The 14,708-nt window shown below is 65.4% G+C and overlaps 1 protein-coding gene across 1 annotated transcript; it reads left to right on the plus strand.

The window, feature by feature from the left end:
• Positions 1-361: 361 nt before the first annotated feature.
• SLC5A5 (solute carrier family 5 member 5) lies at positions 362-12,860 on the plus strand. The gene is made up of 16 exons (XM_076001237.1): positions 362-1,006; positions 1,792-1,857; positions 2,606-2,657; positions 2,744-2,811; positions 3,506-3,660; positions 4,164-4,304; positions 4,386-4,515; positions 6,615-6,703; positions 7,271-7,383; positions 7,499-7,569; positions 7,770-7,856; positions 7,938-8,128; positions 8,959-8,970; positions 9,988-10,112; positions 10,749-10,864; positions 12,230-12,860. The coding sequence occupies exons 1-16, from the start codon at positions 650-652 to the stop codon at positions 12,389-12,391; spliced, it is 1,935 nt and encodes a 644-aa protein (XP_075857352.1). The 5' UTR covers positions 362-649; the 3' UTR covers positions 12,392-12,860.
• Positions 12,861-14,708: the final 1,848 nt, after the last annotated feature.

Below are 14,708 nucleotides of genomic sequence, written 5' to 3' on the forward strand. Positions count from 1 at the left end.
CCCAAAACTCGGGGTATTCAAGCACAGCAGAGCTTTCAATGCTGAAGGAGGCTGTGCGGCCTTGGGCAAGTAGCATGCCCGTCCTCCCTGAGCCTCAGTTTCCCCGCCTGTCAACCAGTTGATAGCGACAGCCTTGCTCAAGGGAAAGTGCCACGCGAAGCACACAGGTGTGGGGGTGAGGGGCATTTGGGAGGCCTCCTCACCCCCACCCCCACCCCCTGCAGCCACCCTGGTGGCCTGCCGGGTCTATCCCAGTCCGGGGCGGAAAGGGTGTGACTCCTCCCCCACCTCAGGTCTGGGGGCGGGGCCGCCGTGGCTCCGAGCCCTATAAATCTGCAGCCCACAACCGCAAGCTGCCCCTTTAAGCCCCGCGGCGACCTCCGGCTGTCAGCGCTTAGCTTCGGACCCTGGACCCTGAGTGCGGGCGCGGCGGACGCATAGACGGAGACGAGGGACGGGGAGGCGGACGGCGACAGCAAGGACCCACAGACCCCTCGCCCAGGGAGCCCCTCGCGGCCTCCCATCCCGGGGCGGGGCGGGCGCGTGTCCCCGCGCGGCGGCGGAGCGTCCGGCCACTGCCCTCGCCGTCCCGCATCCCTGCCTCCGCCAGCTGCCCCCGCCTGGGCGCGCGGGCCCCGCACCCACCCGCATGGAGGCCGTCGAGGCAGGGGCGCGGACCACCTTCGGAGCCTGGGACTACGCGGTCTTCGCGCTCATGCTGCTGGCGTCCGCCGGCATCGGGCTGTGGGTCGGGCTGGCGGGCGGCGGGCAGCGCAGCGCCGAGGACTTCTTCACCGGGGGCCGGCGGCTGGCGGCCCTGCCCGTGGGGCTGTCGCTGGCCGCCAGCTTCATGTCCGCCGTGCAGGTGCTGGGCGTGCCGGCCGAGGCCTACCGCTACGGCCTCAAGTTCCTCTGGATGTGCCTGGGCCAGCTGCTCAACTCGCTGCTCACCGCCGCGCTCTTCCTGCCCGTCTTCTACCGCCTGGGCCTCACCAGCACCTACGAGGTACCGCAGCGCCGGGGCCGGACCCCCGTGACCCGCGGGGACCCTGGGGGGAGGGGAGCCCCCGGGGCTCTGAGCCGCTGCGCAGGGGCACGCAGACCGCTCCGCGGTGCCTCAGCTGGGGAGCCCGGGCGGACGGGTGGGAGCGTTCCGGGAACAGGCCCCGGGCGTGGGGAAGGGGCAGGAAGGAGGAAGAGTGGAGCCGGCGACCTGGCTCCGGGTGGAAGCGCGGGGGCGGGGCGGCCCGACCAGGTGTGTACTTAGGAGTGGACAGTCACACACTGGCCCCCACAAGCTCGGGCCTGCGCACCCTCTGGCCCAGGTTGCTGCCCTGGCTTCTCCGTTTCCTCCCACCTGGGGCAAGGGGCGTGCTTCTCTGTTCGGGTTTCCCAACGGTCCGAGTGGGCTCATCACAGGACCTCCCTCCAGCCAGAGGGTAGAGCGGTTAAAAGGTATTGAGTAGGCGGCCGCTGCCACTAGCCTTGGGCTCTCTCTACATTGCGCGCCTGCGGGCACGTCGGTGTACGCGCAGCAGTGGCTGTTCCAGGAGCTTGGCCCCATTAGACGTGAGTGAAGGACGCGTGCACACGCACGGGTCGGTCGTCTAGGGCGCGCGCCGCGTGCACAGGCATCGGGATCGCACCTGTGCGCAGGTGTGTGCGCGCGGGCGGCGGGGTCCCCAAGGGCAAGAGTCCGGCGCAAGTGCAGCGGACAAGAGAGCAGTTGAGGGGCCGCGCCCAGGGTAGGGCCTGCCTCGGTGACCTCTAGCCCCCGGCTCCTCGTTGCAGTACCTGGAGCTGCGCTTCAGCCGCGCCGTGAGGCTCTGCGGGACGCTACAGTACCTGGTGGCCACCGTGAGTGGCCTCTGCCTGCCGTCGCCCTGTCCAGAGTCCCGCCCCTTGCCTCAGGGCCCCGCCCACATGTCCGCCCCTTCTTCTCCTCAGGGCCCCGCCCATATGTTCGCCCCTTCCCCTCCTCAGGGCCACGCCCACGTGCCCATCCCTTACCCTTCAATGCCCTGCCCACATGCCCATCCCTTACCCTTCAATGCCCCGCCCACATGCCCATCCCTTACCCATCAATGCCCCGCCCACATGCCCATCCCTTACCCTTCAGGGCCCCGCCCACATGCCCATCCCTTACCCTTCAGGGCCCCGCCCACATGCCCATCCCTTACCCTTCAATGCCCTGCCCACATGCCCATCCCTTACCCTTCAATGCCCCGCCCACATGCCCATCCCTTACCCATCAATGCCCCGCCCACATGCCCATCCCTTACCCTTCAATGCCCCGCCCACGTGCCCATCCCTTACCCTTCAGGGCCCCGCCTGCGTGTCCGCCCCTTCCCCTCAGGGCCCCGCCCAATGCCCGCCCCATCCTTATGGCCCCGCCCACATCTGAAGTGCACCTGCCTGGGTCCCCCCACACACGTGTTCTGGCCCCGCCCTCCCACACACCCCAGCTGACCTGACCCCGCCGACTGCACGACCCGGCCCGTGCGCCCCGCCCACCTGCCAGGACCACCCTCTAGCCCCTCTGGGACCCCCACTCGCCGGGGCGCCCACACCCCGTCCAGCCTCACGCGCCCGCCCGCCCCCGCAGACGCTGTACACCGGCATCGTCATCTACGCGCCGGCGCTCATCCTGAACCAAGGTCCCCCTGCGGTCCGGGGAGGGTCCCGGGAGGGGGAGGAGGCCTCAGACGGGGGGACTAAGTCTGCTCCCCGCCCTTCTGCACAGTGACCGGGCTGGACATCTGGGCGTCGCTCCTGTCCACTGGGACCATCTGCACCGTCTACACGGCCGTGGTGAGGGCCGGGAGCCCACTCGCCTCGCAGGGGCTGCGGCCCTGGTGGGGAGACTCTTACTCCCCGTCTCCCCAGAGACTCAGTTTCCCCGTCTTTATGATGAAAGGTGATCCGAAAGGCTTATTGCCCAGAGTCTGGAGGTCAGCCAGCTCCAGGCATGGCTGGATCCAGGGGCTCCAACAGGGCCTCCCTCCTGCCTGAGCCCCACCGGCCCCAGGCTTCCGCCTCTTTCGCTTCCTGCCCAGCGGAGCGCGCGCTCCCGTTTCGGACGGGGAGGGGGTGTCCACTTGGTCCTCCTGGCTGGCCGTCCGTGTCCAGGCCACGGCAGCTGGCGGGGCTGGGACTGTCTGTGGGCCGTGTGTGGCGTGGCTACGCGTGGGGTAGCCTCACCTGAATGAGAGGGGAAAGGGCTTCCCCAGAGAAAGTTCCGGGCCGCCCCAGGAAGGCACGGAGGGGTGGGCAGGTGGGCGGAGACGACTGTCGGTCACAGTGGCCACAGTGGTGACAACAGTGAGGGCAGTCCTGATCCAGAATACTTTTCGCTTGTTCACATATTTAATTCTCTGACCCCATTTCACAGAGGGGGAAACTGAGGCAGAGAGGGTCGCCAGCCCCGGCTGCAGCTGGAGGCTAGGCCGGGCGAGCCGCAGCCAGGTGGCTCCCCTGACCGCACCCCCTCCGCCCCGTCCCCCAGGGCGGCATGAGGGCCGTGGTTTGGACGGACGTGTTCCAGGTCGTGGTGATGCTGGCCGGCTTCTGGGCGGTCCTGGCCCGCGGGGCGGTGCTCGCGGGCGGCCCGGGGCGCGCGCTGCGGCTGGCGCAGAACCACTCCCGCGTCAACCTGCTGGAGTGAGTGGTGACGCGGAGGGGCCGCACAAGCATGCAGCAGGACCCCCCGTGCCCCGGGGGAGCCCGCCGTGGCCTCCTGCTCCAGGAAGCCCTCCCTGCTCCTCTCCCCAGCCTCTCCCGGCTTCCCCTCCCTGCACCTGCTTAGACTTCCCTAGCCCTCATCCCTCCATTGGGCCCAGGCCTGAGCCTGGTGTCAGAGTGCAGGATTTGTGTCCGCCTTGGCCTACCCCCCCCCCCCGCCCCCCACCCAAACCCAGACCGGGGCCCTCAAGCTTCTCTGAGGCCCCAGATGGGAAAAAGAAAGAACCGTATTTGGACACATACAGAGACGAACAAACAAGTGAATGTTCGGTCCGGCAAGCTCCTACACATACTTCAAAACCCCACTCCAAATATCCCCTTAAGGCCCACAGGGGACAGAATAGCCGGCTGGCTGGGGCCCTTGGAAGAGTAACGTCAAGGTGACGTGGCCACATGGCTTGACTCGCCCTGTCCCCACCCAGCTTTGACCCTGACCCAAGGAGCCGCTACACATTCTGGACATTGGCGGTGGGCGGCACGTTGCTGTGGCTGTCCATGTACGGCGTGAACCAGGCTCAGGTGCAGCGCTACGTGGCCTGCCGCTCGGAGAGGCAGGCCAAGCTGTGAGTGTTGGGGGGCAGGGCGGGGGCTCCTGGGACGTGTGCCCCTCCCCCTCCCCCGCCTGAGGCCGCCCCTCCCCCCAGCGCCCTGCTCGTCAACCAGCTGGGCCTCTTCCTGATCGTGTCCAGCGCCGCCGTCTGCGGCGTCGTCATGTTCGCGTTCTACAGCGGCTGCGACCCTCTGCTGGCCGGGCGCATCTCCGCCCCTGACCAGGTGAGCCCCGCCCAGGCTCCTGCCCCCCCCACACACAGGGGACCTGGTGGGAGCGCCTCCTGGAGCCCGGCCTCAGGGACCGGGTGGGAGCGCCTTCCTGGAGCCCGGCCTCAGGGGACCGGGTGGGAGCCCCTCCTGGAGCCCGGCCTCAGGGGACCTGGTGGGAGCGCCTTCCTGGAGCCCTGACTCAGGGGACAGGGTGGGAGAGCCTCCTGGAGCCCGGCCTCAGGGGACCTGGTGGGAGCGCCTTCCTGGAGCCCGGCCTCAGGGACCGGGTGGGAGCGCCTCCTGGAGCCCAGCCTCAGGGGACAGGGTGGGAGGGCCTTCCTGGAACCCGGCCTCAGGGACCAGGTGGGAGGGCCTCCTGGAGCCCGGCCTCAGGGACCGGGTGGGAGCGCCTCCTGGAGCCCAGCCTCAGGGGACAGGGTGGGAGGGCCTCCTGGAGCCCGGCCTCAGGGACCAGGTGGGAGGGCCTCCTGGAGCCCGGCCTCAGGGACCGGGTGGGAGCGCCTCCTGGCAGAGGGAAGGCGAGTGGGAAGGCCCAGAGGCAGGAGAGAGCGCAGAGGGCATCTGGGGAGAGCGAGTCTGGGAGGCAGCCCCGGGCTGGGGGTGGGGTGAGCAGGGGAGGCGCACGCTGGGACCCGGAGTCACAGAGACACCCCCACACACACATCAAGGAGGGGAGGGGACCGTGGTGCAACCAGGAATGACGGAGTCCGTAATGATGATAACGACCAGCTCCCACGTCCGAGCGCCTCCTCTGTGCCTCATGCTGTTCCCCTCAGGAGCACCTGGCTTCCCCATCAAGCCCCAAGGCGCTGCAGCACACGCGCCAGCTCCGTGTTGCAGACCAGGAGGCCGGAGAGGGAGGCTGAGGGAGAAGCGGCCGCCTGAGGCCCGCGGAGGAGGCGGGGCAGGGCGGGGCGGGACCCAGGCCCTGTCCCGGTGGCGTTCTGCCCGTCCCCCCCCCCCGTCCTCCCTGGGGTCAGATCTGGGGCCCGACTGTGCAACCTCAGGTGGAGGCTGGGCCTCCCCGCCTCGCCGTCCTCACCAGCCAAGCGGGGTGACACGCGTCCTGCGTCACTGGGTCTCGGGGCTCAGCACACAGCCCAGTGACAGTCCTGGGTGATGGTCCTGGGGTGACAGTCCTGGGGTGACAGTCCTGGGGTGACTGTCCTGGGGTGACAGTCCTGGGTGACAGTCCGGGGTGACAGTCCTGGGGTGACAGTCCGGGGTGACTGTCCTGGGATGACAGTCCGGGGTGACAGTCCTGGGATGACAGTCCTGGGGTGACAGTCCTGGGTGACAGTCCTGGGATGACAGTCCTGGGGTGACAGTCCTGGGATGACAGTCCTGGGGTGACTGTCCTGGGGTGACAGTCCTGGGGTGACTCTCCTGGGGTGACAGTCCTGGGGTGACTGTCCTGGGGTGACAGTCCTGGGGTGACAGTCCTGGGTGACAGTCCTGGATGACAGTCCTGGGATGACAGTCCTGGGGTGACTGTCCTGGGGTGACAGTCCTGGGGTGACAGTCCTGGGGTGACTGTCCTGGGGTGACAGTCCTGGGGTGACAGTCCTGGGTGACAGTCCTGGATGACAGTCCTGGGGTGACAGTCCTGGGGTGACAGTCCTGGGGTGACAGTCTGGGGGTGACTGTCCTGGGTGACAGTCCTGGGATGACAGTCCTAGGGTGACAGTCCTGGGTGACAGTCCTGGGATGACAGTCCTGGGGTGACAGTCCTGGGGTGACAGTCTGGGGGTGACTGTCCTGGGTGACAGTCCTGGGATGACAGTCCTAGGGTGACAGTCCTGGGGTGACAGTCCTGGGATGACAGTCCTGGGATGACAGTCCTGGGGTGACAGTCCTGGGTGACAGTCCTGGGGTGACAGTCTGGGGGTGACAGTCTGGGGGTGACTGTCCTGGGTGACAGTCCTGGGATGACAGTCCTAGGGTGACAGTCCTGGGTGACAGTCCTGGCATGACAGTCCTGGGGTGACAGTCCAGGGTGACAGTCCTGGGGTCCATGCGGGGGACCGGCCGGGTGCTGGGGATGGGCCGGGCAGCACTGCTGTCCTGGCTGACCTCGCCCACCCCCCCAGTACATGCCACTGCTGGTGCTGGACATCTTCGGCGGCCTGCCGGGTGTCCCCGGGCTCTTCCTGGCCTGCGCCTACAGCGGGACCCTCAGGTGAGCAGCCCGCCACGCCGGCCTCGCCCGACCCCCCCCCCCACCGCACCCCGCCGGCCATGCCCCGGGACTGGCTTGTCCCGGACGCGTGCCCATCCTCGGTCCCCAGTGGGCAGCGCGGGCGGGCTGGCGGAAGGCACGCTCTGGGCGCGGGGACGCCAGCGCAGGTGTCCCCTTGCTGCCTGGCAGGGCCCACCTGCTCCCCCCTCCCCGAAACAAAACCCGCGTTCACTGAGCGCCCGGCGCGGCCGCCGCTGCCCTCCGGGGGTTCAAGCCTTCTGGGACTTCCGGCCACATGCCCCCCCCCACCGTCCCCCTGTCCCCCTCCTGCTGTGATGGGGTCCCCGGCGCGCCTCCCTCCATAACCAGAGCCCGCCCGTCTGTCCGGCTGTCCTGGGTCACAGGCGTCCCTAGTGGGGGCGTCTGAGGTCCGCGGGGCAGGGAGCAGGCGGACACCTCCTCTGTCCTGGGGCCTCGGTGACCGTCTCCTCTGTCCTGGGGCCCTGGGAGGGGCGTGGCCAGTGTCTCTGGGTCCTGAGGCCCCGCGCCGTGTTGCCCCACCCCCAGCACGGCGTCCACCAGCATCAACGCCATGGCTGCTGTCACCATGGAAGACCTCGTCAAGCCACGGCTGCCAAACCTGGCACCCAGGACCCTCGTGATTGTCTCCAAGGGGCTCTGTGAGCCGAGGGGAGGCCGGGGCGGGAGGCCGGGGCAGGAGGCTGGGGCGGGGGGCCGGGGCGGGAGGCCGGGGCGGCGGGTCCCGGCTGACTGTGCTGTCTCCATCCGCCCCAGCGATCATCTACGGCTCGGCCTGTCTCACCGTGGCGGCCCTGTCCTCGCTGCTGGGGGGCGGCGTCCTCCAGGTGAGCCCCGCCCCTCCCGCGCTGGGGTCTCCCCAAGAGGTGGGGTCTGGCTCCCACGGAGGAGCCGAGGCTGGATTCTCTGCGACCCCTGAGGCCGGGGTTTCCCGCAGCCACCCGGCGCGGGACCGGGAGGTGGGGGTGCGGGTGGCCGCCCCTGGCGTGGGGGCCGGGCCACCACTGTCGCCCCCCGGCTCTCCCAGGGCTCCTTCACGGTCATGGGTGTCATCAGCGGCCCGCTGCTGGGAGCCTTCGTGCTGGGCATGTTCCTGCCCGCGAGCAACACGCCGGTGAGCGGGGGCGGGGCGGGCCGGGGGCGGGGCGAGGGCGGGGCCGGGACGCCCCTCCCCTGACGCCGGCTCCGCCCCCAGGGCGTCCTCGCCGGGCTGGGCGCGGGCCTGGCGCTGTCCCTGTGGGTGGCCGTGGGGGCCACGCTGTACCCGCCCAGCGCACAGACCATGGGGGTCCTGCCGTCCTCCGCCGCCCGCTGCCCGGCTCCCTCGGCCAACGCCTCGGGCCTCCCGGGCCCGCTGCTCCTCGCTGCCCAGGCCCTCAACAGCAGGTGACAAAAAGCAGGGGGATGGCAGGGTGTGGTCCGGCCGGGCTCCTGGCCCTGAGCTCCCAACGGGACCCAGCCTGGCCGGGAAAGCGCGTCCGGTTCCCGGCTGCGGGAAGGGCGAGTGCAAAGGCCCTGGGGCCAGCCTGAGTTTGGAATGGTCCAGCCACTCTGAGGTTGGGGCGGGGTTAATGGAGCAAGGGAGGGGTAGGCGACACGGTCAAGCGAGAGGAATTTAATTGGATCCCGTTTTTTCTTGAGATACAATTCACCTGCCACAACATTAACAAATGAAAAAGTGACTTTTAGGCTGGGCCAGGCGGCTCACGCCTGTAATGCCAGCACTTTGGGAGGCTGAGGTGGGGGGATCGCTTGAGGCCAGGAGATCAAGACCACCAGGCTAGGCAATAATCGAGAGGCGGCAGTCTCTACAAAAAAATTACAAAACTTAGCCGGGCGTGGTGGCGCACACCTGTAGTCCCGGATACTCGAGAGGCTGAGGCAGGAGGATCCCTTGAGGCCAGGAGTTGGAGGCTACAGTGAGCCAGGCCGACGCCACTGCACTCCAGCCTGGGCCATAGAGTGAGACTCTGTCTCAAAAAATAAAATGAACTGGCTTTTGGGATAGTCACAAGATTTGTGCAACCATCACCACCAAAACTCCACGTTGTCACCCGGAAAACAAGCCCCGCCCCCATCAGCAGTCACTCCCACTGCCCCTCCCCCAGCCCCGGCCGCCACTGCTCCGCGGGTTTGCCTGTCCTGGACATTTCGTGTGACTGGAGTCCTATAACAAAACATGTGGCCGTTTCTGTCTCAGCGTGGTGTCTTGAAAGCCCGTCACCCACGTGGTAGCAGAGCTTCAGCCCTTTTCACGGCTGAGAAATATTCCGTGGCAGGGACCGGCCACGTAGTGTCCAGCCGCGCACCGGGTGGCAGACGTCTGCGCTGTTTCCACTCTTCGGCGATCCATCGTCAGCAGTGCCGGACACGTGTGTGTGTCCGAGTTCTGTGCCAGTGTGGACACGCTTTAATTCCTGCGGGCCACACACCTACGAGTGGGGTCGCCGGGCCGCGTGGGCATCCCAAGCTCGACTTTTCGGGGAACGCCAGACCGGGTTGCGCGCCCCCTGCACCGTCCTACCCTCCCCGCCGGCCGCGCACGAGGCCACGCCCCCGGCCACGCCCCCGCCGCCCACACTCGCGAGCCTCATGCCTGTGGCCGGGAAGTGGGGTCGCACTGTCATCTGGGTTTGCATTTCCCAGATGGCCGATGGTGGCGTGGACCCTATCCTGTGCTCCTTGGCCATCTGCGTATCGTTTTCGGAGAAATGTCTATTCAAACCCTTGGCCCGTTTTTTTATGTGGGTCATTTGTCCTATTTTTCTTTCTTTTTTTTTTTAACTTTTTTCTCCTTTCTGCACAACGGGTGTAGAAGAGAGTGGGTCGCTTGCCTGTTTGTGGTTCAGCTCTAATTTACATAGTGTTCTGCCTTTGTATAGTCGCCTTTGGTGTCACATCTGGGAAAGTATTGCCTGGCGCGCGCCCGTGAATTTGGCAATAATCCACTCACACCCATGTTTTCTTCTGAGAGTTTAATCCGGTTGGATTCCGAGGGCAATAGGGAGCCACAGAGGGTGACAGGCAGAGGCCGGAGGTTGTCCGGGTTACACTGTAGCGAAGGCCCCTCTGCCCGTGTGTGGGGACTGCCCGGGGCCGCCGCTGGCGTCCGGGTGTGCGGTTATGGGGCGCTGCGCTGGGCCGTGACCGAGGGGACGGAAGGCAGTGGGTGGCTCTCGGACACAGACGCGGGGCGAAGGAGAAAGCCCCTCTCACGCCCACCTCGCCCCCTCCCCCCCCACCAGCTCAGGAACGGACCTCGGCCGCCCCGCCTTGGCTGACAGCTTCTACGCCATCTCTTACCTGTACTACGGCGCGCTGGGCACGCTGGCCACCGTGCTGTGCGGGGCCCTGGTCAGCTGCCTGACAGGTAAGCGGGGCACGTGCCCGCTCGCGGGCCACCCCTCCACCCCGCCGCCTCGGTCTGCGGTGCGCCGCCAGGCGCGGAGGGAGCGCGCGCCCGTCCCCGGGATGGCCGCGGCACGCGGGCCCCATGCGCGCCCCGTGAGCAGCGTCCCTTCCCTTCGCGGCTGGCTCTGCTCGAAGAGGCAGAGACTGAGCGCCCCGCCCCGCCTCCCCCTCCCTGGGGAGAGAGCCCCCCCAGCGGACTCGGGCGGGCGCGCGGCGCTGTCCCTGGTGCTGAAACGCCCTCCCGCGGAGCGGGCGCACGGCCGCCTGCGCCCCTGGGGGGCTCCCAGTCGCACGGAGAAAGGGAAGGACACCAGGAGGGATCGGTAGTGACAGCAGCCCCTGTCCCCACTTCCTGTGGGGACGCCGCTCAGCCAGGCCTTGACCTTGACCGCGCCCCGCTCCGGGCCGGCGCAGCGCCCGGGAGCCCAAGCACCTCTCCAACCGCTGCTGTCCCCAGCGCGCTGCTGGGGGAGGTGGCACTGGACCCCACCAAACCCCGTCGCCGCGCAGGGCTCTCCTTTCTCCTCCCTAGGGCCGGGCCTCCAGCCCCCGCGGCCCCTTCGCTAACCCCCTCCCCCCTTGTCCCGCCTCTCAGGCCCCACCAAGCGCAGCGCCCTGCGCCCCGGCTTGCTGTGGTGGGACCTGGCGCGGCAGACGGCCTCAGTGGCCCCCAAGGAGGAAGTCGCCGCCCTGGACGACAGCTTGGTGAAGGTCAGTCTCAGGCGGGGTCCCCAGAGCCAGAGAGGCAAGGGGGCGGCTTTGGGGCGTGGCCATAGCTCGGGAAGGACAGTGAGGGATCCCTGTGGGTCCCAGCCTCCCTGGGGGGCTGATTCATCCTGGATCTGGTCCTGCCGTCGCCTTTTGCAAGGAGTGAGCTGCCCGTTCCCACGGTGGCTGTTTTTACAGTCACTTCCCAACTTCGGCAGGCGAGGCTGGCCTGCCCTTAGAATACTGATGGGCGTCAAGTCCCTTCTCACGGCAAAATGACTTGACTCCGAAGGGACTCGGCTTAGAGAGCATCCCACGCAAGCAGCAGCAGAGGGTAGGCGGGTTTCGGCCACAGCTGCGCGGTTGCTCCGTGAATTCCCGGAGTCCGGGAAACGCCGTCCCTGGGGGAAGCTGACCCCAGGCCTGTCCCTGCCTTGGATTCACCCCCTCATTCACTGAGCACCTGCTGCGCACCCCGCTCTGCTCTGAGCTGGGGTCTGGGCCCACCCTGTGGCAGGGGCGGGTGAAAGCTAAAGAGAGAAACAAGGAAGATGATCAAGCGGGAGGCTTGGCCGGGAGCGGCTGCAGCCAGGACGGTCGGGGGCGGCCGCGGGGAGATTCACCCCGAGTGAGAGGGAGGCAGCCGGGGGACCGGGGGGGGGGGGGGGGTGGCGGAGCCGGCAGAAAAGCAGGAGCAGGCTTGATGTTGGGGGGGGGGAGGATTTTGGCTGAAGGGTTTTTGTTTTTTTTTTTAGACAGAGTATCGCTCTGTTGCCCAGGCTAGAGTGAGTGCCGTGGCGTCAGCCTCGCTCACAGCAACCTCAGACTCCTGGGCTAAGCAATCCTCCTGCCTCAGCCTCCCGAGTAGCTGGCACTACAGGCATGCTCCACCATGCCCGGCTAATTTTTTCTATATATATTGGTTGGCCAATTAATTTCTTTCTATTTATAGTAGAGACAGGGTCTCGCTCTTGCTCAGGCTGGTTTCAAACTAATGACCTCGAGCAATCCGCCCGCCTCCGCCTCCCAGAGTGCTGGGATGACAGGCGGGAGCCGCGGCGCCCGGCCACTGGCGGAAGGATTTTAAGGCTCCCTCCAGCAGCCCCGGGGGACATGCTTCCTGTTTAGAAGGGGAACAGGCAGAGACTGGAGGGGGCAGCTAGAGCAGGCGCCGGAGCAGGCGCTGACGGCCTGGGCTTCGGGTGCCACGGGGGTGGAGGTTTTGGAGGCAGAGGGACAGGACTGGCCGAGGCACTGGGCACGGGGTTACCTTGTGCGTCCCAGCAGACCCCGCCCTGTCTGGGACATGAGCTGACACAGAGTGGGGACAGAGTCTCTGATGGGGCCTGTCTGTTCCCTCCCCCCCAGGGTGTTGAAGAACTGTCCCTTGGAACCAAGAAGCCCCCTGGCTTACTGGTCGCCGAAGAGGACCGCGTGGTCTTCCTGGGGCAGAAGGAGCTGGAGGGGACTAGTTCCTGGCCCCCCCGCAGTGGACGTGATGGTGACAATCTACGAGAGACAAACCTTTGACTGCAGGGTCAGCCCTGGACAGGACGGACCCTCTGGGATGGAACCTCACAGGAGGCCAGCCAATCCCAGGCCATCGGCTAATGGTCTTGGGCTCTGATTAGCTGGACTACCTTGTATGCAAAGGAGCTCAGGCCTGCTCATTTGCATAGGACTAGTCATTTCATCCCACCACCTGCTTCTAGCCCCCCCAGCCACAGGTGCTGCACCCCTGCCGCCCCCGACAAGGCTGGGTTTTTCTCTATCTACAATGAAATGTTCGGCCGGGCGCGGCGGCTCACGCCTGTAATCCCAGCACTCTGGGAGGCCGAGGTGGGAGGATCGCTCGAGGTCAGGAGTTCGAGACCAGCCTGAGCAAGAGCGAGACCCCGTCTCTACTGTAAATAGAAACAAATTAATTTGCCAACTAATATATATATATATATATAGAAAAAAATTAGCCAGGCATGGTGGCGTGTGCCTGTAGTCCCAGCTACTCGGGAGGCCAAGGCAGGAGGATCGCTTGAGTCCAGGAGTCGGAGGTTGCTGTGAGCGAGGCTGATGCCACGGCACTCACTGTAGCCTGGGCAACAAAAGCGAGACTCTGTCTCAAAATAAAATAAAATAAAATAAAATCAACGACTGAGTAACATGAGGAAAGAGTGGCCCTCTATTTGCGGTCCGCACGCGGAACAGAGCCCAGATCTGGGGGGCAGAGGCGTGAGGCGCGGGCACGGGCTCAGGCCCCCCTGAGCGGGCAGAGCAAGCCCGTCTCACCGCTCCTCCCAGCCCCTCCGTGGGGTTCCCTGTACCGACCTCGCACTCCCTGGTTTTGCCCAGTAGGGTTCCGCAGGACCCGAAACTGTCACCCTTAACAACGGTGGAGGGGCATCCGGGTTGTTTCCAGCTTTGGGGCTCACAGATAAAGTTGCTGGGAATACCGACATGCAAGGCTTGGCGCCAACATACGCAAGACGTTCCTCCACTTGCGACAGGGTCACCCCCCGCCCCCGACAAACTCATTGTAGGATGAAAATATTGTAAGTCAAAAATGCATTTAATAGGCGGGGCGAGGTGGCTCACGCCTGTCATCCCAGCACTCTGGGAGGCCGAGGCGGTGGATCGCTCGAGGTCAGGAGTTGGAGACCAGCCTGAGCAAGAGTGAGACCCCGTCTCTACTATAAATAGAAAGAAATTAATTGGCCAACTAAAAATACATAGAAAAAATCAGCCGGGCATGGTGGCGCATGCCTGTAGTCCCAGCTACTGGGGAGGCTGAGGCAGGAGGATCGCCTGAGCCCAGGAGTCTGAGGTTGCTGTGAGCGAGGCTGACGCCACGGCACTCTAGCCTGGGTGACAGAGTGAGACTGTCTCAAAAAAAAAAAAATTGCATTAATACATCTAACCTAACAAACCTCAAAGCTTAGCCTGGCCTACCTGAACTGTGCCCAGAGGGCCGGGCGTAGTGGCTCACGCCCGGCATGCCAGCACTTTGGCAGGTTGAGGTTTGAGACCAGCATGGACAACACAGCGAGACCTCATCTCTATCAATAATATAGGAAAAACTAGCTGGATGTGGTGGTCAGTGCTTGTAGTCCCAGCTATTTGGGAGGCTGAGGCAGGAGGATCGTTTGAGCTCAGGAGTTGGAGGCTGCAGTGACCTGTGATTGTGCCTCTGCACTCCAGCCTGGGTGACAGAGCAAGACCCTGTCTCTGAAAACAAAACAAAAAAGCGTGCCCAGATCGTTAAACTACAGGCTGGGCAAAATTCTCTAAGACAAAGGTCATTTTATAATAAAGTGTTGAATAGTCTCATATAACTTGATTTTTTTTTTTTTTTTTGAGACAGAGTCTCGCTCTGTCGCCCAGGCTAATGTGAGTGCCGTGGCGTCAGCCTCGCTCACAGCAACCTCAAACTCCTGGACTCCAGCGATCCTCCTGCCTCAGCCTCCCGAGTAGCTGGGACTGCAGGCACGCGCCACCACGCCCGGCTAATTTTTTTGTATATATATTTTTAGTTGGTCAATTAATTTCTTTCTATTTTTGGTAGAGACGGGGTCTCGCTCTCGCTCAAGCTGGTTTCGAACTCCTGACCTTGAGCAATCTGCCCGCCTCGGCCTCCCAAAGTGCTAGGATTACAGGCGTGAGCCACCGCGCCCGGCCTTCATATAACTTGTTGAATGCCGCCCCAAAGTATGGTTTCTGTGGAATTTGTATGGCTTTCCCACCGTCATAAGGTTGAAAACTCGGTATTGAACCAGCGCAAGTCGGGGCCCTCCGCCCCTCCTCCGCTCCTCTCCCTAGGGCAGGGAGGCAGCCAGCCGGGCCGCCGAGGCCCTTG

The sequence above is a fragment of the Microcebus murinus genome, chromosome 4 (genome assembly GCF_040939455.1).
Source record: "Microcebus murinus isolate Inina chromosome 4, M.murinus_Inina_mat1.0, whole genome shotgun sequence".
Classification (NCBI taxonomy): domain Eukaryota; kingdom Metazoa; phylum Chordata; class Mammalia; order Primates; family Cheirogaleidae; genus Microcebus; species Microcebus murinus.